General features: G+C 47.8%; 5 protein-coding genes across 5 annotated transcripts; 1 reads left to right on the plus strand and 4 right to left on the minus strand.

Annotated features, from left to right (window-relative positions):
* Positions 1-461: 461 nt before the first annotated feature.
* Positions 462-1,169, minus strand: TRV_05256 (uncharacterized protein; the record flags this gene model as incomplete). Its single annotated transcript, XM_003020612.1, has 1 exon — positions 462-1,169. One exon carries the CDS (start codon positions 1,167-1,169, stop codon positions 462-464), a length of 708 nt encoding a protein of 235 aa, XP_003020658.1.
* Positions 1,170-3,253: 2,084 nt separating this feature from the next.
* TRV_05257 (uncharacterized protein) lies at positions 3,254-4,391 on the minus strand (the record flags this gene model as incomplete). Its single annotated transcript, XM_003020613.1, has 2 exons — positions 3,254-4,204; positions 4,359-4,391. 2 exons carry the CDS (start codon positions 4,389-4,391, stop codon positions 3,254-3,256), a joined length of 984 nt encoding a protein of 327 aa, XP_003020659.1.
* A 310-nt stretch (positions 4,392-4,701) lies between these two features.
* TRV_05258 (uncharacterized protein) lies at positions 4,702-5,996 on the minus strand (the record flags this gene model as incomplete). Its single annotated transcript, XM_003020614.1, has 3 exons — positions 4,702-5,434; positions 5,489-5,831; positions 5,927-5,996. 3 exons carry the CDS (start codon positions 5,994-5,996, stop codon positions 4,702-4,704), a joined length of 1,146 nt encoding a protein of 381 aa, XP_003020660.1.
* Positions 5,997-7,507: 1,511 nt separating this feature from the next.
* TRV_05259 (mitochondrial export translocase Oxa1, putative) lies at positions 7,508-9,103 on the plus strand (the record flags this gene model as incomplete). Its single annotated transcript, XM_003020615.1, has 3 exons — positions 7,508-7,540; positions 7,666-8,451; positions 8,516-9,103. 3 exons carry the CDS (start codon positions 7,508-7,510, stop codon positions 9,101-9,103), a joined length of 1,407 nt encoding a protein of 468 aa, XP_003020661.1.
* Positions 9,104-9,614: 511 nt separating this feature from the next.
* TRV_05260 (transcription initiation factor TFIID subunit beta, putative) lies at positions 9,615-10,604 on the minus strand (the record flags this gene model as incomplete). Its single annotated transcript, XM_003020616.1, has 2 exons — positions 9,615-10,338; positions 10,408-10,604. Coding segments are annotated over 2 exons (921 nt in total), but the record flags the coding sequence as incomplete, so codon positions are not given.
* Positions 10,605-10,871: the final 267 nt, after the last annotated feature.

A 10,871-nucleotide genomic window follows, 5' to 3' on the forward strand; every position in this document is an offset into this window, starting at 1 on the left:
CTGCTGGCAACTAACTGGTCGAGATCGGCCTCACAGCCCAAGCAAGATCCTGTGTCTATTGTAGTAAATATAAGGAGGTCCTTCGGCATCCTCCAACAAAATATAGAGACAGCCCTTCGAAGCTGGGCTCTACTAACCATTTAGAATAGTTAGACTGCCATTACATTACGACAATCCCTATGAGTGTGGCGATAGTAACAGCTAACCAGCCTCCCCTTAGGGCAGCCGCGGAATTCTCACTGTACGGGTAGTGTCTGTGGCTAACCATCTTCAGACACGTCATTTGGGATGTAGTATTGTGGGCAAGCCTATGATTGTTTCCACCAAGGAACACAGTCACGACCGGAGTGATCTTGTAGGCCTCACTGAAGAAATCCTCGGCTCTTGAGGAGGTCCCCTGCGGTTAATAAAGTTTTAATTAGCGCCATGCAGCTTATTTTTATGAAACCGATCTCATCATCTCAGCTTACATTTGAAATCACCTCGGCGATCTGCATTAGCCCATCCGACTTCCGCTGCACTGGCCAGCAGTCCGAAGAGTTTCTGGCAGCATGGAGGTTCCCAATTGACTTGATAGTGAAGTTTCCGAGGGAGGTACCGTGGCCCCCGAATAAGGAGCATCCGCTAAAATCATCCTTCTTCAATTCTCGGTCGAGCGCGTTACAGGCATTGGCATTACCCCCGGCCCGGTTGGCTGCATCCCTAGCTCGCTGCGTGATTGTATCAATGCACTTTTGCTGAATAACATCAGCGCAGGTCCCAGTGGCAGCAAAAGTATCGGCCCCACTAGGGGGCGTGAACTTGTTGGCCGGTGGATCGTTGAAGATAACTGCACAGCCGGAGAGGCTGTTCGTCTCTGTATGCTCCGGGGTGCCTAGGTAGTAAAACGACCTGATAGGACGTACTCGCGAGCCGTTAAACTGGACCGGTGTGGCCGAGACGTTGACAGCCTTGACAAGGGAGAAGCCTTTTAGTTCTGAGGGAACATCCGGAATAGGGGACACCCCGACTCCTATAAAGGTGGTATTTTCAACGGTGCAGCGATCGCTATCATAGTGCGGGGGGCACCCGACAGCATCACAGCCCACTAGCTTAACATCTTCTGCGTTAACGGGAGAGAAAAGCAGGGGTAGGAGAAGGGCGATGGTTGATGTTTTGAGATGAGGCATCATTGCCTTTAGGAGGGAATGCCCTGAATCTAAAGTAAAAGCGATAGTTTAGAGGGGAACTCTGGACAGTAGAAACTGCAGGCTTGTTCGTAATTGAATACAAAAATGCCTGTCTCCAATAGTGCGAGGCGGGAGTTATTTATCACTTGAGGCATATCTAATTACCTACCTACCCAGAACGTGAGAGGGCATCATTGTACCCTCTGCTAAGTACACTATTTTTATTGCATCATATTCATACCCGCAACACATTATAACTGGTACTAAAATGGCTCACAGCCTTGGGTATAGGGGGCAGCGGAGCTTTTTGCCCTGACCTCACATTAGGGTATGTGAACCATAGCCCAATCATGACACTTTCCTGACTGTTGGTTTTGTTTTGTTATCCCTTCCAAGGACTGTGCCTTGCTCAAGCATCCATATGCCTTTGTTACGGCGTTTGTCAGATTCAACTCGGACTGGTTCGTATCCATAGCGCAAACAAAGCGTTTGGCCGTGTTCCAGGTAACTGCTAGGTAGGTGATGAGCCAACTTCAGGGCTTTCACTTGATTAGGTAGTTAACTGGTCAGATATGTATCAAGCCGTTCTGTTCTTTTATTTAAGTATGGACATCCTGAAGTTAGTTTGATGTCGAACACGGAGGAACAGTGAAGGTCGATAAAACAACGCATTCAGGTTTCAGTGCATGGTGATTCGCGGGCCCGGATAATGTAACTTTTAGACAGTCGATATCCTGAATCATTATATTAGGGTGCTTTCATAACTCTCTTTCACTCGATATCCAGGCTCAGGCACCAGGACATCTCAGTTTCATACCTATATCTCTCTCACACAATCGGATACTCTCTTTCAATATCCTTAAGACAGCTGTCAATACTATCGGTGACATCTCTAGACTCTTAACTATTTTCTCATTCAGAGGGGATAAACTGTTGCAAAGAAGTACACTTCGGCCTTCGCCCTCCTCGACTGTGGAACCATTTAACTTCCGACAGTCTAGATTAGTCATTAATATAAAGAATTCTTATTGGTTGTTGTTGGCGCGGCCCCATTGGATTGCTGAGTCAGCTGTCACTTCCCTGACTAAACTACTTTCGGCACATCAGCCAGAGCTTTTGCCGCGTGCCGCGAAAGGCATGAAAGACACTTCCTGACTCCCTTATACTAAGTAACTTGCTTCACTATACATAGGTAACTAGGACGTTATCCAGTTGGACATTAGGCGTGGAGCTTAGTACTGGGTACTGAAGCGTCTTCCCTCAGACGATTGCCTTCGATAACGCGTCGTTGTTAGTCTTCACCTACACGCCACCTATAAGAGCTACCTTTCAACGTTCTATTCTAACGTACGCAAGAGCTTGCAGCAAGGTGATGGAAAACCTGGTACTAGTGATGCGAATACGCATACCCTGTGGATACTGGTAACTAGCCACCCGTACCTGAATTCTCGCTTTCTCGGTTCTCGATTCTCGGCTGAAGTCTACCGAGGGTACCTCAGTATATTTTAACTTGTTGAACCCAGGGGATGGTAAGGGGAGCGTGCTGCAAACTAGATGGCAAGTTGTCAACTGGCGGTGTAGCTCTCACGAATGGAGTAGCAGCACGGCTTTACATAGGTGTTCTTGCTCATAAACGACAGATACCCACCACGACTGACCCCTTGGAATCACGTTTCTCTTCTATATATCTGGAAATCGGTCCGGACGTATGATGGAAGCTAAATAGGAAAGGACCAATGTTCACTAAACCTCATCATTTTAAAAGATAAAAATGCGCTGCAGCAAAGAAGCCATATTCTCAAATTAGAGTCGGGGATGGATCCAGATATAACCTTGACTTTATGGGGCATTTTACCCCTTTATGGTTTAACAACATCATTTGTGGTTGTAATTTGGGTATTTAATAAGTCATTTTCACAGTAATTTCATGATAATTAGTCATTTCATTCCTTCTGTTGTATATAAAGCTTCGAATGACCCCAACGGAGATATAAATTGACACTTTGCCCTCATCCCAAACTCCAGCCCGCCCAAACTCCAAAGCTCTTCTATTAAACTGAAGGCCATATCATGCTGTGGATTGTTCAAGTTGTTTCCACTAGCTGAATGACCTCTTTCGCAAGGCTTTCAAAAGTCGGCTGGGACCAACATTTTTGATATCTTTCAACCAACGGGCTCTCCAGAGGCTGACTACCATTCGTCTCTAATTTCTCTGCCTTCTGCTCCTCCTTATTCTCACCTGAATCCGAACGAGGGCCCTCAACCATCTCCCCGAAACTCACATCAATCGGGACAGCTCCCAGAAAGCGTATGCCCATATCATCAGCCATCACCTTCCCTCCACCCTTGGAGAAAACATTGCTCACTTCCCCGCAACAAGGACACGTATATCCAGACATATTCTCAACCACACCAAGGACCGGAATGTTCGTCTTTGCACAAAAATTGACTCCCTTTCGCACGTCGGATATAGCTACAGCCTGAGGAGTAGTGACTAATACGGCACCAGCGAGGCGCGGCTGTGTTAATCCTGAGGTGGGGGACGTCGTAGCTTGACTTAGTAGTTGTTCGGCGATTGCGATATGTTCATCACTTGTTCCTGGAGGAGTATCTATCAGTAGATAATCCGTGTCTCCCCATATGACGTCTGATAGAAACTGGCGGATCATGGCCGTTTTTTTTGGCCCTCGCCATATCACAGCATCGCCCCTATCTCGCAGTAGAAATCCCAAGGACATACATCGTAGGGGCCCATAGGGGCGAGCTATGCTGTTGTCATTCCCTTCTGGGTTATCTGTCGAAGGTATAGGTGCAGGTGTGGTAGTGTCCGAGTCTGAAGCAGGATATACGCTCACAGGAACCCAGCCGCCGGAAGCTTGTACTATTTTTGCATTTTCCTTGCCTACCAGCCGCGGCATCGAAGGTCCTGTAAGATCAATGTCCAATATGCAAACCGACCGTCCTCGGAGTGTGAGAGAGAGCGCAAGCTGGAGTGTGACGGAGGACTTTCCCACTCCACCTTTCCCGGAGAGAACCTACAAGACGAGCCACACGTTAGCGAATATTTGGAATAGTAATATCATAGGCTCAAAGAGATTTGGCTCTCCTAAGCTTTGTTGCCGTGATCCATGACTTGAGGCGGGCTCATATTTGCTATCGATAAGCTGCAATCTCGCGGGGCAAACGTACCAGGAGTATATTTTTGACACCATCTAGCGGCATGATGAATTATCGCCTTAAGTAGACATATATCTGGAGGTAAACAGTATTTCCAGCATATAACAACATGAAGAATCTTGCAAAGATTTTGGGGTTTCTTTGAATCTTTTTGATAGAAGTTTGGCTTATCAAGCTTCCAACTAGATTATTAAGCGGGCAGGTGCTAATTTTTGTCTACTGATAAGAACATATATCCATAAATTGGTTGATGGCCATTATTTCATCCCTTCTAAGGCCAGAGAGATCTTTGGATGAAGACTATTCCTCTCTATCTAGACAGATATCAACAACGACGCTTTGCCTAATAGGTATCTTAAGTCCATTTTTGAACTACGACGCCGCCGCGCTTGTACTCCTTGAGGTCTCCGAGAATGGCAGAGCGGTCATTGAGCTCTGTACTCGGGAAAGTTGTCATGAGAACCCATTCTCGCTGTTGGCTGACCGGACTAGCTGCCGCCACGAACTGATACACGTCACCAATAGTATGCGTGGTGTTAAACCGGCTGGTTAACCGTGTGCCATCACCCAGTCTAATTTGGAGGGTGACCGTAGGTTGGGACTCATCGATCTTTGGCTGCTCAGGACCTGTACTAGCCTCAGCCGGAGCAGGCGCTGCTGGTGGTACAGCTGCTGATGCTGCAGACACCACACCGGGAGTTGGGCTACCGAGTCGTTGGCCGGATCCGGAAAAGGCCTTAAACTTCCCCTTAGGTCTCACGTAGTCTGAATCATGCTGTTTTACTTGGACATCTACATCCTGCCCAACCTGAACATTCATGATGGAGAGTGGAGCGCGTCCCTGTCGGATGCCCTCTAGTATCTGTGCATTCTTAGGATCGGAGGATCTGTATAGGTCACCATCATCAACTGAAAACCCATCATTCCAAAAGTGAAGAGTTCGATGTACGCGCTCGAGCGGCTGCGGCTGATTCGCATTGGGATCTTCAATGATCCGACTGGGAGTGTCATCTCCCCCGAGGGTGCGAGCAGTTCCGGTAAAATGCGATTTTGCAGGGGTTGGGTTACGTTCGACAGGCGGCATTGCCCTACAGCATCGTTAGCAACAATGTCAGGGCTGCTCAGAAAAAGGGAGTTCGTACTTCTTAGCCTTTTCGATAATTTTTCGCTTGATATCATCTGGATTCTGGACCGCAAGCCCGGATTTCTCACCTCCAGCAAAGAGATCTTGAGGTTCATCGTCGTCATAATCATGAGAAGGAGGGCCTCCACCGTCCCCGGAGCCAAGGTCCCCCAGCGTTGCAAATTTTTTGGCACCGGCTCTAGATTTTGATCCAGCTCCTTGTGCGTGAGAAGCTGCTACTCCCTGAGCACCCGCTGTTGCCTCAGCCTGTCGACTATCGTCCATGTCATCATAATCTGATTCTGGCCTCTCTTCTTCTGGGTAAACTTCTGCAATCGCCATATCTAGATCCCAGTTGTTGGCTACCAAGTGTTCCCTAGCCTTAGATGCATGTCAGTCTTTGGACAACCACCGAAAAAAACAGGTGCCACAGAGGTAACAGAGGCCAGAACCATACATACCACAGCTGGAGTGGCTCCTGTGATAGCACAGAAGTGCGAGATCATCTCGTCTTCGGCAGAGGCCATGGTCGGCGGCTGCGGGGCTCGCAGGAATCGGCAATACCCTAGAGTAACGGGAAAAGTTTTTGCTTCTAAGAAACAAGACGACCATAAAACACTCTGATAACAGATATTTGCTACACAAGTCAAGTGATGGGAAAGGAAGAAAAAGCTGCTGTGCTGGTCTCTGGTGTTTGTCTTTCGTCTTCTGCTTTTACGTCACTTTGGGTGCCTGGATATCAGATTAGGTAATCAGACACGGGATATCGATCTTCCCGCCCGGCCTCGCCTTGGCCCCGATTACCTAAGGCAGAGAGAACTCCACCGCCCGGAGTTCCTTCGATTGGAGACAAGAGCGAAGAAGCTGGATAGAGGGAGTATAGAAAACAAACAGGCACGGCGGCAGAGTCATCCTGTTAAGCAGAGCTGTTGTCAGAGCCGGCCTCGAGTGCACACGCTGCTTGCCTTTTCTCTTCTTTTTTTCCCCTCATATAGTATCGCTTGACGAAGTCCCCTCCCCTCGACTTTCGGTCAACCGCACCAGCTGCCTGCTTCTCACACAATACTCAACCATGGCGTCGAACGAGAGCACACCGAGGGTAGAGCTATCCGATTCAGCAGTCACTCTTCCTTCGGACTCGGAGAACTACTCAGCCACTATCGAGCTGTCTCCCCCATCCGGGCCTGCTCCCGCTGCTCCTGTGACTCTTTACACACCCCCATCTTACTGGCGGATAATACAGGGTGCCGCTATCAACCTCATCCTCCCTTTCGTCAACGGGCTTATGCTTGGATTTGGAGAGCTATTTGCACATGAGGCAGCCTTTAGACTAGGCTGGTCGAATACAAAAGTAGGCCAATAATCTAATGTTCTCGTTCCCAGTGTATCAACTAATGTTGTGATCTAGGTATTCCCTACCCATCGACGGACGCAGCAGCCCATCGGCGGCGGAATTGATCTCCGCGATATACCACAGCGCAGGCGGTAAAAGGGGCACAACTGAGCTACACAATCAAATAATGTCATGTTGTTGAAGTAATAGACCATTTCTTTTTGCGCGCTTGATTGGCTGATGGAGGTGCTACCCAGGGCAAACACCACAGCCATAGATATACCACTTTTCCCTGTGTTTAACTAGTTCTATGTACACGGTAATGATGTCCGTATTTCCATCTACCTAATGGAAGACTACCGTCGACTGAATGGCGTTAGGATAATGAACTGCTACCTTCGATATTACGTCTTCATTCCATATTTTCAGCAGGAGGGAACTGCAATTGCTATATTTATCTTTCGCATCCATATTCAACCCCATCCAGCCGTATAAACGAGTCAACAAGTAGTAGACAATGGTATTGAATTCCGCCTGCAGTAATTAGACTTTTAGCCGCAAGTTAAACGCGGCCGGCAAACCTTCCTGAAATACACGCCAAACTTTTTTCCCTTTGAACTTCAACTTGAAAAATTTACCGAATCGCAAGCATCTATCAATCAATATCACCACTGAAACTGAATTTCTCGATATCCCGCTCTCAAGATGCTCTCTAGAGCTGGAATTAGGCACTCTCGTGTAATTACACAGTCTCCAATCCTCAGATCCTCACAATCGCAACGACAGGTAAAAAAAAGCTTGGTGCAACGAAATTTTTCTTTACGCCATCTCGGAGTCCAACTGACCGTGTTCTAATAAAATAGTTTTCTTCCCTAAACCCAGCAAGGAATATCCAGATTCGATCGAGTTCACTTCGTGGAAATGGCACTGCGCTAAGTGCCCTACGACTTTCCCGGAGCTCAGGGCCGATCAAAATCTCCCCCCGATTTGCATCCACCACAGCGACATCTTCCGCTATTACTTCTACCCCAAGCGAACCGGCAACCGCACCAGTAACTGGAGGCATCACACCTGGTTCCGATGCACTTTCCGGTGGTAGCTTGGCCGATATAGATCTCTCACACATTCCAGAGAAGATTGGCTATCTTAAAGAACTTGGCTTAGACTACGGATGGGGTCCCTCCTCGATGGTCCAGTTTCTTCTAGAGACACTACATATAACAGGTGGTTTGCCATGGTGGACTGCAACTGTAGCTACAGCTGTGCTAATTCGAGTTGTACTATTCAACTCAATTGTATCCTCCGCCGAAGTTTCTACCAAACTTAAGGCTCTAAAACCGCGTACTACACCAATTCGAGAACGTGTGATGCACTGTGTACGCGAAAACGACAATGTTGGAGCACTGAAGGCGAAGAACGAGCTTGCTTTGTTGAACCAGGAACATGGAATAAAGCCCTGGAAGGCCTTTCTACCTCTTCTCCAGATACCACTTGGTTTTGGATGCTTCAGAGTTCTTCGAGGAATGTCTGCTCTCCCCGTTCCAGGATTGGATAACGAAAGCGTCCTATGGCTACAGGACGTAACTATGCCTGACCCTTACTATGCCCTTCCCTTCGCAACTGGTGCTCTGATGTTCGTAGCTCTCAGGGTAAGTGGCTTTCACCCCTTTTATCAAGCGTATAATCATGTGCTAACATTGTACTCGTTTCTAGCGTGGCGGCGATACCGGGTTGAGCAATCTAATGAACTCTACTTTAGGAAAGATTATGGTATATTCTCTTCCTATTGTTACAGCGTTGACCATGACATTCTGGCCTGGCATTCTACAACTCTACTTCCTCACGACCGGTGCCTTGTCTGTATGCCAGACCTATATAATGACCACCCCTCGGTTACGCAAATTAGTCGGCCTTGGACCTCTTCCTAAGAACCCCACCTCACAAGACTCATCCACGCCTGCTCCAAGCCGAATCCAAACCATTTCCAAACCAGTTACTTCACAGCCGACACCTGAGACACATATACCACCCCAAGATATCAGCGCCATTGACCGAGCCATGGATGGACTGAAATCTGCTTACAAAGATACTGTCAAAGATGTAAAGAATAAACTAGGCGAAATGACCGGTGAAAAGGAGGAATCTGACCCGACTGGTCGTATGCCGCGGCTTAATAAGAAGGAACTCGAAAATGCGAAGGCCTATGAAGAGCGGCGCAAGGCGGAGATCAGAGCTGAACGGGAGTTGAAGAACCAACAGCTTAGAGCCAGGCATATGCGGAAACGGGGGCAAAAGGAGTAAATTACGGGACTTCGGTACGTAGGAGAAGTGATATGGGCGGAAGTGTGATATTTGATCCCCTTCTCCACCAATGTTTTTTATTTGCTACTCTTTCATTTTTGCCTATGGGAGTTATCTGAGGTCTGGTTGACATTTCGAAAAGATCTACCTGATTTTTTCAGTGTATATTACGAGCTATATTTGTTATATTACTATCAACCTCTTAAGAACTTAATAGAGATGTCCAGCCACTAGTAAAATGCTATTTAGCTAATTTGGACTCAGAAGCTTTCCAGAGCCAAATAACGCTAGGATAGATAATGCAGAAAAAGTACATAGGTATCACATCCTTCCGTGTTCAAATGCTCCAGTGACCTAGGAAAGAGAAGATAGTGCGCCAGTTACAAATCCCGCCCAATAACTCCAGCCCACCGAAAATTCCGATGAGAAGAATAACAATCCCAACCTTAGCATTAGAAAATAATACCGTTGCGAAGCTTCGTATAAAGCTCAGTAAAACTCAAAAGTTGCCTTAACCAAAGAGCCTCCTCCCACCGGTTCCCCTGACACTCCATGCAAATGGCCCCTTTACACCAAATCCTTTCAAACTCAGGCCGGAAAACCCAACATTATCACCCTGTGCACTGAGTTTATATCGTCGCAATGCCTCACGAATATGTGACGGTAAAAGTGGCCCACGATGAGGGTTTGGCGGGAGCTTGATTGACTTCCTAGGGGCAAGCGTTGAGTTATCAAGAGAAGCCCCCTCCGTGGCGGCAGTACTCTGGGTTGTAACATGAGTATGAGGAGGCGTTGAAGCCGGTAGCGGCGCAGACTGGATGCCTTCCATCGCACTACTAGCTGGCCCGTTTTCAGATGACTCAGGTTTCACAGCCAACGTACCAGAACTATCCCCGTGGACTGGTTGTAATGAGGTCTGAGTACTGTTATTTTCCTTCTCTTTATCTGCTTGTTCCTGCCGTTTGCGATGCTGTGCTGCCTCTTCCGCTTCAGCGTCGGCAATAGCGCCTGCATCAAATGCCTCGGCCCACTCAGCTTGAATTGTTCTCGCCTTTTCGACAATTTCCCCAATAAATACTTTGGTATAACCTCCAATGGTGGTGACGACATTAGGGGGAACAGATTGAGATAATGTCTGATTCACAATCTTTCGAAGGGTAGATTTGTTCAGTTTAGTGCGCTTGAAACAATCGTATCGAGACGACTGCTCGGGGTTAAATGCATCCATCAAAATCCTAAGCCATTTTTTGTGTCAGTATGAATCTTCGGAATGGGCCCTAGAGGGTAGAATTCATTGAACGTACGCGAGATTTTTCTTTTCAGCAGCCGCGTCAACGGCCGCGCCACCATCGATCTCGGGCTCCTCGATGTAATCATCATCATCATTATCTGCGTCCTCGTCGCCTTGGTTTGTTCCATTTTTCACAGATGTACCTGTGTCCCCACGCCCACCGACAGAGCCGTCAGCTCCGCCTTTTACACTCGCCGCACCGTCCTTGTCCTTTTTACTCTTCTTCTTCCTCCCCCTTCCGCCAACCGTACTGCCACCAAGACTCCCAGCAAATGACCCTGTGAAGCTACCCGTTACACTCACTTCGGCTTCCGATCTTGAGCTGGCCCCTGTGTAAACGCGCGGGTCACTATCGGCGGATATGGGAAATGACGTTTGCCGTAAAGGGTGCGTTCGCTGGCGCTTCAAATTTGCAGGAGGATTAGATGAGGCCGATGCAATGGATAATCGTTTTTTGGGATTTGCAGGTGCATTAGG

The sequence above is a fragment of the Trichophyton verrucosum genome (assembly GCF_000151505.1).
Source record: "Trichophyton verrucosum HKI 0517 chromosome Unknown contig00395_1.f1.exp, whole genome shotgun sequence".
NCBI lineage: Eukaryota > Fungi > Ascomycota > Eurotiomycetes > Onygenales > Arthrodermataceae > Trichophyton > Trichophyton verrucosum.